This window comes from Fundulus heteroclitus, chromosome 13 (assembly GCF_011125445.2).
Source record: "Fundulus heteroclitus isolate FHET01 chromosome 13, MU-UCD_Fhet_4.1, whole genome shotgun sequence".
In the NCBI taxonomy this organism is placed as follows: Eukaryota; Metazoa; Chordata; class Actinopteri; order Cyprinodontiformes; family Fundulidae; genus Fundulus; species Fundulus heteroclitus.
The window spans coordinates 8,193,861-8,214,151 of NC_046373.1; the positions used below are offsets into that span (position 1 = coordinate 8,193,861).

Genomic DNA, 20,291 nt, shown 5'->3' on the forward strand with positions numbered 1-20,291 from the left:
ATACTACTATTACATACTATCGCCATATGTATTACTATTACTACGTTAAAGTAAAACTACCAATTTCTCAAATAATTAAGTGATAATCAGGTAAACAGAAGAAGGCCGATGACGGAGAAAAAGGGGCATGCAGCTCAGCAGTACTCCACACAGTCAGCATGATATGGTAAAGGTAATTTGATATAATTGTCTAAATCAAAAGTATGCCTCTTATCTCCAACTGTAAGATTTTTGCTCTGATTTAAATATGTTTTTAAATTATACTGATAGTGACTGTTAACGGCTGTTTTTTTAATGTTTGATTTAATTACAGTAGATTAGATGAATGGATGGATGGATGGATGACAACTTTTGGACAGTGGAATAGAAAAAAAATACTTTTACATACTGACCAGACCTGGTAAAAATCTTCATTTCAGTACTCCAAAATGTCTAACCCCATTTTATGTAGCCTAGCGAAACAGTAATAACATGCCTATATATGCACATATATACGTGTAGGTATGTATGTATGTAGGCATATAGATATATGTATATATATAAGTATATATATATGTTTATATATATATATAGACCACTATGAATGTAAATAAGACATCACATGCCCATTATTTCTTTTTGTATTTTTTTTTTTTGGTATTCTTTTTGATCCATTGTATATATGAAGATTCACTGTATAAAACTGAATGCACCTTCCCTACTCTGCACCTTCTTGTATGAGCCGATGTGACGAGTGAATTTCTCCATTGTGAGATCAATAAACACTATCTTATCTTATCTTATAATCCTAATAAGAAATTCTTTATCGTCTCGCAATGGAGAAATGTGGGATGATAATAATAATAATAATAAAATAATAATAATAATAATAATAAAAATAATAATAATAACACAATCCTTGTTTGTAATAACACAAGGATTTCACTTTAGAAAGTAAATAAAAGCTGACATGTTTATATAATGTGATTTTCACATTATGCTGTTTATTAAGCAAGTGATGTAACACCACAGGCAGCAGGAGTAAACCCTCCATGATTGTCTCCCTCCATGTTTGACGTGCACTCGGTTCTCTGCTCCGGCGGCGGCTCTCCTCTGCTGCCATCATTCACAGCAGCCTCGGACTCCAACAGGTAGGCGCCACCGTGACGTAGCCTGCCACCAGCCGCCCTTCCCTCCCTTCCCTCCCCTCCCTCCCTCCCTCCACCCCCACCGCCACCGCCAGCCTCCCAGCTGCGTCCGCCGCTGCCTTGTCTGGCCGCCCCCTCCCCGGTGTCTGCTCCGCGCACTGCCTCCTCCCCCCCTCCTCCTCTCCTCCGCTCCCATTCCCCGGGACCCCCCTGAAGCCGCTGCCTCCCTCCGTTCACCGTCCCGGCTCCCCGGACCTCCCTCCCTCCCTCCCCCCCCTCACCCCACCATCTCTCCGCCCGGTGAATGCACCAGCGACCGTGAAACATGACGGGCATCGCCGCCGCCTCTTTCTTCTCCAACTCCTGCAGGTTCGGCGGCTGCGGGCTGCAGTTCGAGACTCTGGCCGAGCTCATCGTCCACATCGAGGACAATCACATCGGTGAGTTCGGGGCCGACGGAGGAGGAGGAGGAGGAGGAGGAGGAAGGGGGGGCGGCCGGCGGAGCCAACCAGCTAGCAGTGATTTGCTAGCTAGCCGGTTAGCTCCGTGCAGACGGGCTCGGCTTCGCGTTCCGCTATTCCTGCCGCGCCGCGCGTCGTCGAGGCTCGCGGAAGGAAGAGCGCTCGGTCCCCGGCTGGTGTTTAAATGTAACCGGACGCGCCTCGGCGTTGTGTGTTTGCACGTCCGGCCGCGGGACGGGGCGCTGCAGAGAGACAGCTGTTAAGTCGGCCGCAGCTTTTGTCGGCATACCTAGCATCCTGAGCAGGCGGGCGGGCGGCGGGTCTCCTGCTAACGCGCCGCTCAGCTCAGCTCAGCTCAGCGGTCTGTTGACATTTGCAGGCCTGATGCAGGGCGACCGCCGCGCACCGAGCCCCGGCCGTATTTACCCGGTAGTTTGTCACCGGAACGTCGCCTTGTACCCCCCACATCTTTCTCCGTCTTTTAGTTAAGTTTTGGCCTACAAGCTTTTAACTTGTTGCTCCTTCTCAAAAATGCTTATTTCAAGTTAAATTCTATGGAAGGCCAAAGGTGCCACAATGCAATAACCAAACAACTTATTAAAAAATTTGAACACATCAGAAATTACATAAATAGTACATGCATTATAGGGCGACTGTGCCTTGATGGGTTGAATAGTCATGTAGCAATCAGAAGGTTGTGGGTTCGATTCCAGCTTCCCCTTGCCACATGTCGATGTGCCCCTGGGCAAGGCACTTAACCCCATATTACCTACCGAGCTGCGTCTTAGGCTACGTTCACACTGCAGCCTGAAGTGACCCAATTTCTATTTTTTTTGCCCATATGCGACCTGGATCTGATCTTTTTATGACAGTCTGAACAACACAGATCAGATTTTTTCAAATGCGACCCAGGCCGCTTGGATATGTGGTCCTGAATCCGATACGTATCTGATCTTTTCAAATGCGTCCTGTGTATGTACGGCCGGGTCGCATTTATCCGACCTGTACGTCACCAATACTCTACAAACGTCACTATTCTGCGTCCTGCTATGCAGTAGCGGGAAGAAAGACGACACCCATAGCGGACTACAAAGAGAAGAGCAGTCAATGGAGGGAAAGCTCCGGTTAGAAAATAAATTAATGACCGCAAAATGCGTGCCAGCATTATGAGCCATGTTTACTTCCGCAAACACTGAGGACGCTTGCTATGTGTGACGTCATCGCTTCCTCGAGTGCGCATGCGGGACACTTCGGTTGAATGCATTCAGTTCACACAGGAGATCACATACAAGTCGCATATATTTGGAAATGTGAACGACCAGGCAAAAGAATCAGATTTCACAAAAAAATCGGAATTGCGCATTAAGACCTGCAGTGTGAACGTAGTCTTAGTGTATGGGGAGCGTTGGCCTAGTGGTGAAATGCGCTTGCACTCATAGAAGGATGCAAGTACTCGGTTCGATCCCCACTGCCTGCACTCTGGGTCCCTGAGCAAGACCCTTAACCCCAGAATGCTTCCCGGGCGCCACACATGGCAGCCCAGCGCTCCCCAAGGGTGATGGATTAAAAGCAGAGAACAAATTTTGTTGTAATGTATGTTTCAATGACAATAAAGATGTCATAGCAATAGATATTACTATTAAATAATTTTTAATAATCGTTCCATTCAGATGTACTCGAAATTTAGTGGGCAGCAGCAGCAGCAGCAATATGACATACAGAAAACACCTAAAAAAGTGTCCATATGTGTTTACATCATAGCAACACACATTCGGGTTAATTGTGCTGCAGAAATGGAAAGGGAAAAAATCAGTTGTAAATGTGCTAATGTTGCAATGGTGAAGTGAAAAAAGCAGCAGTGTTATTCACAGCAGCGGCAGGTAATGATTAAATAATTAAAGTTATTGTGCAGAAGGATGGTATGTGGCAGGAAAGAGTCCCCAAATTGGTCTTTTCTTTAGTCTGTTGGATCCCTCCACCACAGCCAATCACAGAGCCATGTGATTTTACAATATATACTATTTTAAATTGATTAAATATAAAATATGATCACCAATATCCATCTATCCAATAAAATAAATAAACAAATTTGGCTACCATGCCCGTCCGCGCGGTCAAATGTTCCCGCTCCATGACCTCGCGGAATGCGTCAGGCGTAAACCAGGCTTTTAACTTTAATAATTTAGGTTAGGGACGGCACAAAAATTACTCTAAAATGTGTGAAGTGGGATATCCATCCATCCATCCATCCATCCATCCATCCATCCATCCATCCATCCATCCATCCATCCATTTAAATGAATGGATCACTGAAATGGACTATTCCTGGCGTTAGGTGCGGCTTTGGTTTCTTGGTAGTGTGCGCAACTGTGTAACCTCCGGGGCGATGGTAGTAAAGCGCAGGGAGCACTGCATCACTACTGCTGCGTGGACGTAATGTGCGTCGAGCTACTAACAGCTAGCGTGTTAGTTATTTAGACCGTTCGCCTGGAAGGGAACTTTACTGACCATTTTATGTCGACTCCCCTGGCTGGGGGGGGGGGGGGGGGGGGGGACAACATTTTAAAGTCCTCGTCCTTTCTTCCAAGAGTGACGGCGATTTCTCTCCAAGAATTGTTAACGATTTGTTGATCACGGTGGTCTTCATGTAACCTGACCCTAGCCAGATGTATTTCGCTCCGCCTAGCTCCACTCATCCTACTGGGACAGATCCATAGGAACTGCGTTTCAGAAGGCTGGGCCTTATCAAAAATCCTTGCATATGATTGGATAAGCCACTTGTCTGTCATCTTTATCAACGTGCTATTTCAACCACTCACACCGAAGCTAACCCGTGACGCTGTGAGAGCGACGCAGGAAAAAAACTTTTTTATTTTTTTAAATGTGTTTGCGGTTCTAATGGCACGCGTTTTATTGACAGTGAGCTGACAGGAAGAGGGGGAAGACAGGTGGCAAAGCGCCACGGGTCGGAGTCGATCCCGGGCCGACCGCGTTGAGGACTAAAGGCCTCCTAACATGGTTCATGCTAACCGCTAACCGCTCCGACACGGACGCGCCCCGGAAAACAAAACTTACCAAATCCGGTCGGTAGAAGGGCGAAAACATGGTTTCCACCAACAAAAGCCTTCAGAGCTGTTCTCTGATGTTCTTTTAATGAAACAACATTAGGTAGATTGGACAACACGGAAGAAATGGCAGCATCAATGTTAACGCTTGCTTCCTCGATGTGAGCCGCCATTGCTGTCTGAATCAAAACAGTCTCACTTCACGGTCGCTTCTCCACTACGTCACATCTATGAAACTCCTGCCCTGCGTCCTGATTGGCTGGAAAATAAAATTGGTTGAAGAAATCACTCTCTATGGGAGATGTCCCAGATGGATGTGAGTGAAGCTAGGTGGAGCGATATCAATCTGGCTTAGGGTCAGGTTAGTCTTCATGGGTCCAATCATAAAGATCCGTCGCTTGCTTGTCCGTCATGTCACTTTGGCTTCCACAGGCCCTCCGCGTGGCATAACGTTTCCGCTCTTAACTAGGCGGGCAGTTCCGTGCTGAGAAACATAATGTGGCCACGCGGACCTGGCGGCTGCGTCCAGAATAAACCAGGCTTTAAACTTTAAAATGAATGCGAACATATGTTTTACGGCAAACTTCATTGATCATTTTATTGAAATAGTGAAAGGACAAGTTCAGCGAGTTGCTTGTTTTTAATGCAAGGATGTAGCTTTTTTTTTTATAAATCATATACCAGGAAAAAGACCATTTTGACTGTGTTTAGTAACCTTCATTGCTTGTTAACAATTACCCAACACCTCCCAAAGCCTAAACAAAGCACACAATCATCTTGCTTGGCAAATTCAACTTAAATCTACTCCTCCCTGCAAAAAAAAAAAAAAAGTTGCCCGATTTATTAAACGTTGAACAGCCAAAATACTGCGGCGCACGTAGAAATACTAATTGGGACCATAATTATCGTTTGTGGCATGCATCCATCCTCGCGAGGCCATTTGTAGGAGGTGAGGGGGTAAAATGGATGCCTGGCTGAGCCAGTCTCCATGGCAACAGGCAGTCTGGACTCTTTCGGGGTTGGGGGCAGCTTGTTGGCCGAGTTACTGCGCACCTGCTGTCTCGCTGACAAAGAGCTCTGCGGAGCGGCCGGCGACGGCGACGGCGCCCGGCGTGACATTGTGCCGCGGGGATGGAAGGGGCCGGACCGGCCGCAGGAGCGTAAAGATGGTCGGCGGGGGCGTTGGACCCCCATTCCACATTCACCAAACGCGGCAGCGGGGTTTCAGGGGATGAGCACGTCATCTCTTACTTTTACTGCTTGTATCTGTGATCTACGGTATTCCTGTAACCCGCCTGTTATCAAATTAGGCGTGGAAGCCGACAAATGTGCGTATGTAGACTATTTCCTCAATACAGCGACGTGCGCGCTGCCCCATCTTGACCTGCGACCTCAGCCGAGCAGAGCTGACGATTTACTGGCCAGATCTCTTAGATTAATGAATCTGCCCCCCCCCCCCCCCCCCCGCCTTATTCCACTTGTCATCAGCAGTATAACGAGCATTCACAACTGAATCAATATTGCTTATGCACCAGGGAACACTCTGACAAACAGAGGGGGTGGAGGGGGGGGGGGGGGCAGTGGGGGGTCAGTGACATCTGACTTTGATTTGCCCCATTTGGGGGTTTTGAAGCAGTTCAGTGGGGTGTCTGATCACAATCCACCAGGACATGAGCTGCTGTGATCGTCCCTTCTTTCTCATCTCAAGATGTCAGATAAGCTGTAAAAAGAGTTATGCATAACGGATTGCAGCGATTGTACCCCCCCCCCCCCCCCCCGTGGGTGCTTACAGGGAGTATGAACAGGCACGCAGAAGCCATAAATCAGGTAGGTCAGGGGCGGCACCAAGACGACTCTACAGTGTGACAAGTGGGAATGAAGTCATGGTGTGGAGAGCTCACGGCTTGCCTAGAGCAGAAAGGTTTTGTCTTTGCTGCCCTCTAGTGGCAGGGCATCCGACGTGCTTCTCCAAAAGTCTAGAAATAATGGATTCTGTTTCCCGAATAACAAAACATCTTCTTTCCCCTCCTAAAAAGCCTGTCCGTCTGTCCGTCCATAAAGGTGAAGTTTTGCATTCCTCCTTTAATCGCTGGCTAAATAAACGACGGAGAACCTTAAAACTGCGAAAGCTTGCAGTTTTGACCTGAAAAATGTGCGTAAAAGCCCTGGTTAGAGCCTAACTTCAGCCTCTGGTTTAAATAATCTCTTGCTTCTCTTCTTGCGCTAGCTGGCAGCAACCAGTGCGGATGAGTCCGTCGCGCATCTTTCCGTGACAACAACCGGGGTGACGCGTGAGCCTCCAGCGCTGACCTCATCTCCCCGGGCGAAGAGGATCGCAGCCTTCCAATGACATACCCCCCCCCCCCCCCCCACCTCCCCTGCATCTTAGATTACAGCAGGAGGAAGCAGCTGAGGCGAACCGTGTTTACAGTGAGCAGGGTTTTTATTTTTTTTTCACCCGTTGTTTTGAGGCTTTGTGCGTTGCGTCGAGGTAAGGCCTGAGGAATGCGGCGTCGTCAGGGCCGGCGTGCCTCTGCGCACGACCGCGGCGTGTCGTGTTCTCACCTGCACAAGCACGTACCTGCCTCTCTCTTCTGCAGGGGGGGGGGACGAGGAGGGGAGCGGGATTAGAGGGGCGAATGAGACGGGGAAAGGCGCCGGTAGGCCTGAATACATCAGGAGTCGGGCGCAAGTAAACGCCGCACACGCCACCTGCATCGGGCACGTTTACACATGGGTTGGGTTTGATGTCTGAAATGAGAGGTGAGGTTTTGATGCCAAATAAGTGCGCTGTTGTCAAACGCTCTGGATTTATATATTTATTTATTTTAAATGTGAACCTCCAATGAAATGTCATTTTCTATCTATATTTCTTCACTGTTTTTCATGCTGTAGTACAACCCGCTTCAGTATAACTAAATACTTTTTTTACTTGGACATCTTGCAACAAAGTTAAGCGACGCAGCAAAAAAATTGTTTTTTTGGTTTTAAGCTTAATAAAGATAAAGAATTTAATTCATTGACCAACAAATCTTTAGGTTTAAATAAAAAAAAATAACATGTACAATTGCATGAGTTATCAGGGGATAGAATTATTCTCAAACCAAGTCAAACGTTGTCAATAAACCCCTCAGAAGCTGCCAACGACACGACATCATCATCTTGGCGTTCCCAAATTGTCTAAAGAGATAGTGACCTTAGCGTATGTAAACTTCTGAATATGAAGAAAGTAGTTAATTAGCGTCTAAAATAGTCCTTCTCTCCTCATTCTGGCATTTAGCAAAAACAGATCATTTTGATAAGTCTAATAGACCTAAATAGGAGAAAGTTGTTCAGATTTTATGTCTGATGGTGGGAAAAGAAAGCTTATGTGTCTTTTTATACAGCGTATATAAACGTCTGGTTTCAACTGTATGTACGCTGAGGGAGCAGGAAATCCAAAGGAGCTCCGAGAAGTTTAGTTACACGCTTTTTACTGGAATAGTTAGGGTTGCCTCCCTATACTGAATATACCTACTAAAATGAGATTGTGCTGCTACAAATTACAAATCTTTACCAAAGATGCCAATAAATGTGGAGAAATTATATATATAATTATAGTTTGAACTGAGCCAATCAGATGTGCTCAATTTACCAATTTCTGGCCATTTGTTTCTAAATGAACTAAGAATGCATTGAAATAATTTAAAGCTAAAATGTCACATCCTGCTGTATTCCTCGATATATCGCTAAGACCGAAATTCTAAATTGACCAGAAAGTGGAAGAAGTCGTGCTTTCATGTTTCTTGTTAACCATGGATTCAAATCATAGGCAGAACTTGAAAAGAGGGGGTAAAAACGTGTATTTGTGTTCAGTTGCAGTGTTAGGTATGCTCACTATAAAGACATCCACGTACGTGGACACGTCAGGTTTGGCTTGAGGTCGTTTTCCGGACAGCGGCCCGTTCCCTGAACGCACCTGTGTTCAGTGGGACGCCCCATAGGGGGGCGCCTGATGATTTCAGTCATTCAGTCGTGGCTCAGCGGCCAGATCGTTTCCCATCCCACCTTGTGGAGGTGTGACCCAGGTTTGTGCACGTGAACTGGTCTGCTGCTCGCTACACTTCCTGAATGACCCGTGAGGGTGGAGCAGCAGAGCCATTACTATGACCTGCGTCCCCGACTGGAATCTGCAGACCCCCTTGTTGTCACCCCATGCTCAGTCCCACATATTAGCCTTGCGGAAGTCGCAGGGCCGGAGAGCCCCCCTCTCTGTAATTACAGAGAAGTACACCTCCAGCTCCCCCCCTCCTCTCCTCCCGCTCCTCCTCCCTCCCTCCCTCCGTTCGTCCGGTTGCCTGCTGCTCTGGAAACGCGTTAAAATGCTCTCTGGGGCTTAATTAGCAGGCTGCACAACAAGCCGTGCATTCTTGGCCTGCCTGGAACACATGCCGAGGTACAGGCGCATGCGCACACACACCGTGACACCGTCATCACGCCCTCGCGGCTGCATGCAGACTGCGCCGCGGGTTCTCACCACCAGGGGGAAGCAGCGTGCCGCTGGGAAAGCTGGAAAAAGGCGCAGCTGGGACCGGGCTTTAAAGTTAACTCCAGAGTCTGACATGCGTCCATCACGTGTGATTATAACGGCACCAACGCGCAGAAAAGCTGAGAGTCATGCATTGATGGTTAGAAAACCAAAGCTCCAAAGATGAAGTGTGGGACTTCCGCCGGCTCCAGCGCCAGCATCCGGAGCCTTTTAGCTTCCTGTCCTGTTAGGTGAGCGGAAGTCGTAAATTTGGCGAACGTTTACTGCCGCTCGACTTCTCCGCACCTGGTTCCCTGCTTTGCCACCATCACCTCTTTCCCCCCCACACATGTGTGCACCCTCACCCAGGATCTTCAGCTCCTCGGGCATCCTAAATTAGTCAGGATGGTGCTCACTGTGACATATTAATTTTAGATTATAAGCAAAACAATTATTAGAGTTTCCACGGAACACCTTGAGGTGAACTCTGTAGTCCTGCTCGTGTCATAATTTTTGTTGTTGTTGCAAATATCTGTACAAGACACAGTGGTTTCTTTCTGGAAGTTTGGACTTTAAAGATACCATCCAGTGGTGTTTTATTTTAATTTTTTTCACGAGAAAACATACGCCGGCGATAGAAACGCAGATGGGTAATGAAGAACTGATTGCAGAAAATTTTAAGTTTTCACCAAGCACAATGAAGAAGGGGGTAAAAAAAAAAAAAACCTGGTACTTGCCTGGGTAATCTGCGTATTTGGCTCAGTGACGTCACAAGAGGCACATGAATGCAGTCGTACAAGTTACAAATAAACACAGGTCCTGAGATTTTTAAAAAGAACATCCTTTAGCCTAACTTGTGCCTGATTTTAAAAAGGTTTTTCCTAATTTAATCCACGTCGTACTTAATTTCTCAAGCTGCTTCAGTATGTATGCTTTGGTTCCGTTGTATCTTTAATGTGATCGCTATACCTTTCACAATATCTCGTTTTACCACGTCTTGCCTCAGATCTTATAATAAATCAACTGTAACTTCGTTTTATCACTTTAAATACATAGTTTGTGCTTTTGAATTTAATTATGTTTACCGGTATAGCTCTCTTTGGTGCTTCCTCACTCGTGACGACAACAGGTTCTCGTTAGTGGCGCGTCCTATGACATTCTGTTCTAGTTGTTAATTGTCTCATGTAGTTAGTTGTTCTTCGGGTTTCATTCCTGATTGCGCGTCTTTTACTTTGTTTTTACCACCTGTAAAGCCCAGTGTGTTGCGTTTGACTAGATGGAAAGCGATGATTATGTAAAATCTGATTGATTTTGAGATATTTGATAAAAGAGATGCAAATTAAGAAGGGGAAGAAAAAAAAACAAGACGCACACAATTAAACGTCCCCCAAAGAGCGCCGATCAGTCGCCTGAAGTCAGCGGAGGCGTGTGTGCATAAAAGCCGTTTTGTTTTGTTTGTTTTTTTTTGTTTTGGAGTAGACTTTGATAATACTTTTAAAAGCAATCAAACAATAAACTATGATTTTTTTTCCCACTCTAGGTGACAAACTATATCCAAAGTAAGTCTGGCTTGCAGCTTTAAGATGGCAGACCACCTCTGTCTCCTATCTGGACCCTGTCAGTCACGTAGGTGCGGTTCTGGCCTGCTGCTGAGCGCGCAGAGCACTCTGGTATCGAGCAGTCGGTGCGACGACTATAAAATACTTTCAGAGACCACCTCTGTGGACCACCTCCCTTTTTGGGGGTGTGCAAGCTCATTTGTGCTCACGGATCCATCAGCTGCGTCTTTCGTCCTCGCTCCTTCTCTTCAGGGAGTTGTGCAGGGCTGCGCTTTGTTGCTGTGCAGCGGAAACAGTAGAAGGGGGCGTGTGGTTTAATTATTTTTTTTGCCCTATTTTCTTGTTTGCTGGCCCTCCTCTGTGTTCTTCTGCTTTGTGGGAAGTCTGCATTTGTTGCTTAAATTATGAGGTGTGAAGGCCTGAAAACCAAATGGGTGTGAAGGCCAGCGCACAGAGCAGCGGGATCAGTCAGGAAGGAGCGTCCAGGCCTCCTCGGATTTAAATTGATGTGCATCTGCAAGCCATTAAAGGTGCAGCTAGGAGCACTCCTAAAGAGCTGGCGCAGAAGTATTCATGCCCGTTCAGCTTTGTCGTTTTGACTTGTTGCAACATCAGCCTAAATGTGCTTTTAACTGAGCTTCATGCGACTGGCCCTAACATAGCAGAGCACGTGTAGTGGAAGGAAACTGATATCTGGTTTTTAATTCACTTTTTTTTTCCCCCTTTTGCGATTTCGCTTTAATTAATAAAAAAGAAAAAAAAAAGTGTGCAGTGCGTTTGCATTGAGCCCGTCTGGGTCAGTACCATCCTTTGCTGCAGTCACATGCCGAATGTATATGCATGGCACATGTTGTGGGTTTTTATTTGCATACAAACAAACCAGAAAGCCACGTATCGTCTCCGTCTTTCACAGTAATTTGAACAGTAATTTTCAAGCCTTGCTACATATCTATCTATAGATATCTATCTATCTATCTATCTATATATATATATATATATATATATATATATATATATATATATATATATATATATATATATATATATGTATATATATATATATATATATATATATATATATATATATATATATATATGTATATGTGTATATATATATATATATATATATATATATATATATATATATATATATATAAATATATAAATAAACTCTAGCTTCCCTGTCCCTACAGCATGACGCTCCCACCACCTTGCGCAAGGAGTGGTGTTTGCTCACCAACTGTCAATGGATTTTATTTAGATGTGTCAGACACTAAAAGAGGCCGAATATATATGCATGTCACACGTTGTGGGTTTTTATTTGCATACAAACAAACCAGAAAGCCACGTATCGCCTCCGTGCCACAGTTGCGGGTTGCCTGGTACGCTGGCCTATCACGTACAAGCCCGATAGAAACATTAATTAGTGGCCGTGACGGGACAAATCATGACAGAGCCTGAATACTTCTGCAAGGCCCCCCGTTGGGTGTGAATGTGCAGACTAACTCGATGAGTTGCTTCGAGTTCTCTCCCAAACAAAAGTTCCCCGGCTGAACACTTGATGGCACTGGCAGTTCACGGATGCTCCTGCAACGCCGGCCCCCCGTTTCCCAGGGAGCGGAGGGGAGGCCGGACTTTGAAGTTAGCTGTGTCGGCCTCAGGCACAGGAAGTTGCCTACTGTCGTGTTACTGACTTAGCAAGTCAGTTGGAAATTAAAGGAAAGAAAAAAAAAAAAAAAAAGGAAAAGGCCTGTGCACGCCTGTTGACTAACACACCGCACATTCATCACCGGCTCCTACCAGTCCATGGCTCTTTGTCATATTTTGGCGGGAAGCTTATTGCTTGCGGGGTTGGGGGTTGGGGTGGGTGTTAAATTAGATTCAGCTTTATTCAACAACATTGATTCTGTGTTTATGAAAGCGTACAAGGTATTGTGATCATACGTTAGTACGGGTGAAGCCGCCCCCCCCCCAGTTGTCTATAGAGCCTGTGCTGCAGGGGGGAGTGAAGAAGCTACACCCTTCCTCCGGGAGCAGAGCTGATTAATCCAGTGTGTCGTTCTCTCCCTCAGACACAGATCCACGGGTCCTGGAGAAGCAGGAGCAGCAGCAGCCCACCTACCTGGCCCTGAGCTACATCAACAGGTACGCAATCAGCCAACTACACGTGCGGCGAGGGGAGCAGCGCAGCTCTGAACAGGGGAGCAGCCTTGCTCCGCCGTCCCAAATCCGCGTCCATGTGTGCGCTCATGTGACTCGCAGCTCGCAGACGAGTTATGTCTCCCCATCGCTGTGACTCATCCGGCCAGCGAGCGCACAGGAAACCGCACCAGGGGCGAGACGAAGGCAGCGCATGGGGGGGGGGGGAGGGCTCCAGCGGCGGGGTCGTAAATGTCATCGGCGTTTGTCGTGCGTGGTGTCGGGATGGTTTATTAAGTGGCCGGGTTTGGTTGTGTTTTGGTGGCGGTCTCATGTTGAAAAGCAAAACAGGAGAAATGAGACGGAGGCCTCGTAGGAACAGATGCATAAAATCCCATTAAAGAGGAATATGAAGGAATTAGTTCCCGGTCAAATATTATTTGACTTGCGGCGTGACTCGGTTTTAGATCGACACTTTTTTGAATGAGCATGAAGCTTTCGTAAGCCAGTGATGGTAAGAAAATGGACAAAACTGGAACTTGGAACTGAAGATGCTGCAGGAAATCAAACCGATTAACGACTCGAAGCTGTCCAGCGGTCCGCCAGTCACCAATCTAAATATCCGATCCCTTTTTCTGACCAGCGAATGCATCAGATTAACCTTTGCATGGTTGCCCTGACTACAACACTCTTCGGTGAGGGCGCTGTGACTTTGGGGAGGAAAGGGCTTATTTAACCTAATTTAGTTCCTTGAAAGATTCGATCCTGAATTTGATCCATTTATTTATTATGGGTGTGATCCTTTTACAATATGGATTCATAATGTTTCCCAAAGAGGGAGTAATTATCAGAAAAGAGGCTGCAGTGAAAGAGAAACAGATCTTTCATGAATAGCTGCTGACTTCCCTGCTAAAGATTGTAGAGTAAACGGGTTTTATTCCAGTAGCAAAATCTCAGTCAAATGTTCATAAAAACCTAACTTTTGATTTGCAATCAATGATTTATGACTTAAAAATAGTGATTAATTGTTTCAGTGACATCAGTGCCACCCTTCTCACCTAACCAGCTGGTAATACTTCATGCTAAAGAGTTTTACTAATAGAACACCCAGTAACATCTCACAAGGTTGCCACATGAGGAGAAACGTATCTTTGAACATTTCTCTCTGCACAATAGGTCTGGAGAGACTGATAAAGACACGGAAGGAGGATCTCTGGGCCTCCGTAGCGATCTCCGTGTTCTTGGGCCTCATGCTTTGGATGAGCGTCCTGCTGAATGTCCCAGCGTTGACACGCTTTCAGTTTTTCAGAGCGTTTCAGAGCTCATGATGGCATCTAATCCTCAATATTCTGACTGCCGATCCACAGCATCTGATCGATGCTCTGATCGACCTAGAAAACTAATCCAGATTACAAAAAAAAAACAAAAAAAAAAAACAGTCCAGGTACTTTTATTCTGTGGGAATAAAACGGATAGACGCCCTTTGACAACGTCGCCATAAACTCGTACCACAAGTCATCATTGATTTACTTGAACTCGTTCTATTCCTGTCCTGAACACACCCACGGGGGGCTCGTATGCGGGCTGCAGGACATTAACCTGGCAGAGACCTTACTCACTGATGCAAGCCTCCTTGGATCCAAAGATAAGGTGGTGTAGCCGTCTGTGTCGTGCTGTTTGCTTTACTGTGCGCAGTAAGTTTGGCCAGTCACCAACACCGAGGCAGTTTGTTGGCATTTTAGACCAACGGGATGTAGCGCACAGCTGTGAAGTAAAAGGAAAAACGACATGGTTTTAAAAAATAGGATGCTGTGGAGGAGCTGCAGGGGTCAGCTGCTCGGGTGGGAGGATGCACTGGCAGGCCGCTGCTGGTTCTGAATCCCGCAGACGTGACCTTTTATACAAGAGGGGCAACCAGAGAGCCCGTGGAAGAAGGTCAGATCACGTCACTCTCACACCTCAAAATAACTTCTGGGCTTGTGCGCTAAAGGATCCGTGAGTCGGACCGCACCGTCTCCACGGGTAAACATGGCGGTGGCAGCGTCATGCTGTGGGGAGACTTTCAGCTCGGGGAACAGAGACGCTGGAAGACGTTGATCTGTGAACGAGACGCACTGAAGTGTGGCTCTCCCGCGCCACAATGTCAAGGAGTTTAAGGCGCTTTGCATACATTTTTCCCCGGATAAAAAAAAAGCCTTTTTATATTTTGCAGCATTAAAACAACATATTGCAGGTCCAAAACGGAGCTCCATAACGGGTCCTTGTGTGTCCCCCCCCCCCCCCACAGGTTCATGACGGACGCGGCACGCCGCGAGCAGGAGACCATGAAGAAGAAGGCCACGCCCAAGCTGTCGCTGTCCATCACGGGCGGCATGTCCAGGAACAGCACGGCCACGCCGCCGCGCCACACCAGCGGCAACCTGACGCCCCCCGTCACGCCCCCCATCACCCCGTCCTCCTCCTTCCGCAGCAGCACGCCCACAGGTAGGGAGCGCGCTTCGTAAGGGGGGGCCTGCGAAGCGGGTGCCTGAGCACGGCGAATTGCGGTGCCGACAGCTATGCATGCAAATGGGAACCTCGGGGCGGTCGACACTCACACTTCTGGTTACGCCACAGGAAGCTGAGGCTCCAAATTCAGCTCCGAGCTGCGGAGGAACTCTGCAACACGAGTGGAATGCAGCCCAACCCGCAGCTTTAAAAACACACCATCACTTTTGATTGATACAACAGTATGCTATCGCTAAAAGCAGCCCGACTGGGTTCTGGGTCGTCAAGAGTGGAAAAAAAAAAAAGGGGGGGGGGAGCAAAGCACCGTCCGCTGCAGTGTGTGCGCCGGCCTTAGTTTGCTCCTGCAGCGAGCAAACCAGTCAACACTTGGCTAATTACACAGCAGCTGCTGCGGCGCTCTGCGCTCGCACGGGGCTGAGCGCCGCGCGGCCCAGGAGCAGATGGCCGAGTCCAGCCCGAGCGTTGGGTCCGAGTTCGCGCGCCGACACGCACGAACCCACACCCCCTTTCAACATGTGCCAAGGTGCCATCCACTTCCTCGCGCTGCGGGGCCGCGTTTCCTGCTGCGCGGCGGGGGGTCCCCGGGGGCCTGGATGTTTGTGTTTGTGTGCCTGAGTGCTTCAGGTATGTGGATGCATCTGGGCGGCTGCGTGTAAGTGGAATGTTCTGCTTTGAGGAAAGCATTTTTTTTTTTTCTTTCTCCCAGGCTTGGCGGCGGGGATCCCTCCCACTTAATGAGCCCCCTGGTTTTTTTTTTTTCTTTCTTGAACTCACAGGCACCCACACACCCAATACCCGTTTCCTCCTCATGAGCAGAAGTCATTAGAACGCAGAGAGCAGCGCTAAGACCGAGTCGCACATGGGGCCTTTCAAAAGTATTCACGCCCCTTACACTTTTTCAGAGTTAAAACCTTAATTTATTTTATTGGGGATTTGTGCGATAGGCCGACACAGAGCAGTGCATAGCTTTGTGAGAGGGGGTGAAAGAAAAGCCGTGCTTTTAAAATTAAAAGTCTGAAAAGTGTGGCGGGCTTTTTCGTCAGCTCCCCCTGAATCAGTCCTTCTAGAAGCGCCTTATGTGTGACTGCCGCATTAAGTCTAGAGGACATTTTTACCCACAATTCTGTTTAGCTAATTAATGTCGGTTGTCTCTTAGTGGAAATTTTAATTTCTTGTTACAATTTCTCAGCTGGATTTAGCTGTGGACTTTTGACTAGGCCATGATCCGAACCGTTCCCTTGAAGCTTTGGTTGTGTTAATTATTATACTTTATTTTAAAAAGGCACTTGTTATGTCAAGAGATCCAATATCGGTGTCATTGCTTAGACACTGGAAGTAAAGGACACGTGCAAACTAGGAATTTTAACAAAAACATTATTTATCTATAAAAAATGAAGTTCTTCCTTTTCCAAGTCATCCACATTTTACACGGTAAAACTGTATTGCTCCGTGGCTAGATAATCCATCCATAGTTTTTTCTAATACAATATACGGCTCGACAGGAAGCAAGCCTTTCAAAGTAAAACTAAACTTCACAATAAAATGGCCTGAACAAATCTTCTTACTGAATATGATAAAAATAAAAAGCAAACTATCATACAAATAACTTCAATATTTTCTATTTATGGCTCTAACACCACTTTTCCTCTTTAAAAGCTACTGTTAATTGATGTGTTTGTCTGTTTATAACAGCCACCAAGAAAATCTCTCTACAATTACACTGTCTCGCTGCACTAAAGGATCCTGTCTATTGCGCAATAAGCGGTTAATTCGAAAAACTCAGCAAATTATTCTTGCTCCTTCCGCAACAGGTTGCTGTCGTAAAAATGGACATGGCTACGGCAGACTTCCCTATCTCCTCCGCTTATACAGCTGCAATCTAATCCTGTTTACATGAAATTAGCCTGCTCTGGAGCAGGCTCAAGCTGGCGCACATGTTGCTATGACAGCAAGTCCAAGATGAGTTTCGAAGAACCAAACGATCCAAGATCATGCCAAATCGTCAACAATCAAATCCAGCTAACTGAGTTAGCGACGTACGAAGAACGGACCCCAGCTCTCTGTACGCTCAGCATGAGGCAGCCACCAGGCGGCCCAGGCCGACACGCAGACCAGAACGTTTCATTTTGCTGGCCTCTGTCAGGAAACCTGTTAGAGGCTCAATAAGACCTTGCAGAAGCAGGAAGACCCTCCACAGATGCCCAGGGCTGGAATGGACTGGTTGAGCTCAAACGTATTCACGCATTAGAAATGGCCTAGTCAAAGTCCAGACCCAAATCTAATTGAGAATCTGGGGAAAGACCTGAACACAGATTTTTTTATTTTTTTTTATTTTTGCACATAATCTCTATGCTTTCAGACTTGCTTTATGTTCACATTGAGCTGGACAACAATCCCCTAAAGCATGACGCTGCACACTCAGTTTGCGGTCACCACGTCGTATTCTGTGCAGCGAGTTCCAATTGCGTGACGCATTTATTTATTTAATTTTTTATTTTGGGGGGGGGGAGAACGTCTGCCCGCCATGACAAACGCTTGTCTTGTTCCGGGTGGCTGCAGGCAGCGAGTATGACGAGGAGGAGGTAGACTACGAGGAGTCGGACAGCGACGAGTCGTGGACCACAGAAAGCGCCATCAGCTCCGAGTCCATCCTGAGCTCCATGTGCATGAACGGCGGAGAGGAGAAGCCGTTCGCCTGTCCCGTCCCCGGGTGTAAGAAGAGATACAAGGTGAGATTAAAACCCGACGGAGTAACGAGCCGGGCCTCAGCCACAGGACATGAGGCTTCTGCTGCCATTAAGGCTACACTGCAGCTTTTGTGCGGGGATCACATGTCCGGGAAGGTTGTTTGGGAGCGACCATAAATCCAGGCCGCCCTGATTGGAAGCAGTGATGAATGTATCATGGTGCGTTTGCTTTGGTCGATCTTTATCGCAGCTCGCAACAAGGAGCTCATTCAGCCGGCCGTCACAGCTTCTAAATTAATGGAAAACGTTGGATATGACTCTTTTGTGCCCCATTTAGAGGAAAAAAAAAAGGCAGTTTGGGAAAAGCCCTCATTTCTGTTCTGAAATGGCCCTCGGTCTCATCGTCGTTATCTCTCTGCCACTAAACTGGGGGAGGAAAAAGGCATTTCATGTTCTCTTATCTTAGTATCAATATTTTTTTGGCTTATTTGGACATTTCCATAACGATACAGCAACACCGGGAGGAAGTTACCGTCCTTGACAGGCGGTGAAACGTGGTGGGTGTGCGGTTTGAGGCCGTGCCCAGGGCGGTCCTCCCTTTTGGATAGCTAGGTGGAGACACAGGAGTCAATATAGGCTTTAACGCTGCTGTCCAATCAGGATTTACGGAGACTTTCAAGAGTCTTCATATTCACGCTCCTTAAATTTTATCACGGCAATCTTGTGTGATGCATCTGCGTAAAGACGTGCATCACTGTGAAGGAAAATGACGCATGTGAATGAAATGCTTGGCATGCAGCCTTCTGCGTGTAGGTAGAGACGCAGCCCAAATGACTGGCAGCTACCATTTCAGAAAGTGGAGAAAATGTTCCATAAAGCACTGAGAACATTTTAGAAGACCAACGTTTTACCAAAACTGCAAGTTTTTAAACAAAAAATAAAAGGCAGCTCTCTGAACTCCTTGAAGGAGGCGGAGCTTAGTTCCTAGATCTGCGTTTGTGATTGGCTGGGAGGATGTAGGGACTGTAGTTTAACTTTCATGGCTAGAATGTATAAGGAAGGAAAAGTGTTATTTTTTACTGACCCTTTTTTCTATCATCGTTATACGCCTATAAACTGATATCTATGTAATTATTGAATTATCGTCCGGCCTTAGGATATCGCCACATAAAGCACGGCATTCTTTTCCAGTTTTTGCTCGTGGATGTTTCTGAAAACCTCCCATACCCTTCTTTGTGTTGGTCAGTCATGAAATAATCTGTTTTTTATTGGTATTAATGTATCCACGTCATTTTTTTCCCCCCTGTTAATAATCGACCCTCTTGTTTAAAAAAAAACAAACAGTCCGTTGCTAAGAGCTGGAGCAGCAGGGCTGTGGCGTCATCTTGTTGTTTTGCAGATAAGTTTTTTTTTTTTTTTTTAAAAACAGTGTTTTCTTCCGTGTTTTCTTCCATGTGCTTCCCCCCCCCCCCCCCCCCCCCCCGCCTCGTCCCCTCATTGCGGCAGAATGTGAACGGCATCAAATACCACGCCAAGAACGGCCACCGCACGCAGATCCGCGTGAGGAAACCCTTCAAGTGTCGCTGCGGCAAGAGCTACAAGACGTCGCAGGGCCTGAGGCACCACACCATCAACTTCCACCCGCCCGTCTCCACCGAGATCCTCCGCAAGATCCAAGGCTAGCGCGCCGCGCCCGCGCCGGGTCAGCCGCCCCACAAACACGAGCCCCGTCCCGGCGCTCCTCACCCATCCCAAACACTAAAGGATCAACTGCATGCTTTAAGTTGTTTTTCTTTCTTATGTCACTTTTTTTTTTAAAGTATATATCTGTCTTTGCATTATTCTTTTGTCCTAGCCACGTATTATCTATCACTTGTATTTTTTTTTTTGGTAAAAACAATGTATCTTTGTAGTATTTTATTTTTTAACTTTCATTGATGTACATTTGCACATTCGTATATGCTATCATATATATATATATTTTTTTGTTTGTTTTCAAACTGTTTTACTTGCATAAGGTGCTAACTGTAAAAAACAACAGAACGAAAAGACAAAAAACAAAACGACACGAAGGAAAAGCGGCGGAGCTTTTTTGAAAAACGGGAGCAAAGAAAAAAGAAAATAACAAACAAAAAAAAAAAAAAAAAGCACGAGCGCCTCCTGCCTCCTTCCTCCCATCCGGGCTCGTCTCGGAGCAGGGAGAGGTCGGCTCCTGGGCTTTAGGACGCGCTTTGTCCA

General features: G+C 46.7%; 1 protein-coding gene across 1 annotated transcript; it reads left to right on the plus strand.

Moving 5' to 3' along the window:
- The first annotated feature begins 1,216 nt into the window (after positions 1–1,216).
- Positions 1,217–19,810, plus strand: jazf1a (JAZF zinc finger 1a). The gene is made up of 5 exons (XM_012874270.3): positions 1,217–1,567; positions 12,792–12,864; positions 15,146–15,342; positions 17,926–18,095; positions 19,560–19,810. The coding sequence occupies exons 1-5, from the start codon at positions 1,453–1,455 to the stop codon at positions 19,734–19,736; spliced, it is 732 nt and encodes a 243-aa protein (XP_012729724.1). The 5' UTR covers positions 1,217–1,452; the 3' UTR covers positions 19,737–19,810.
- The last annotated feature ends 481 nt before the right edge of the window (positions 19,811–20,291 follow it).

Coding starts and splice junctions, on each gene's coding strand:
- jazf1a (XM_012874270.3), top strand. CDS start 1,453: ATGACGGGCATCGCCGCCGCCTCTTTCTTCTCCAACTCCTGCAGGTTC. Junction 1,568..12,791: donor CATCGAGGACAATCACATCG/GTGAGTTCGGGG, acceptor TCTCTCCCTCAG/ACACAGATCCACGGGTCCTG. Junction 18,096..19,559: donor GGTGTAAGAAGAGATACAAG/GTGAGATTAAAA, acceptor TCATTGCGGCAG/AATGTGAACGGCATCAAATA.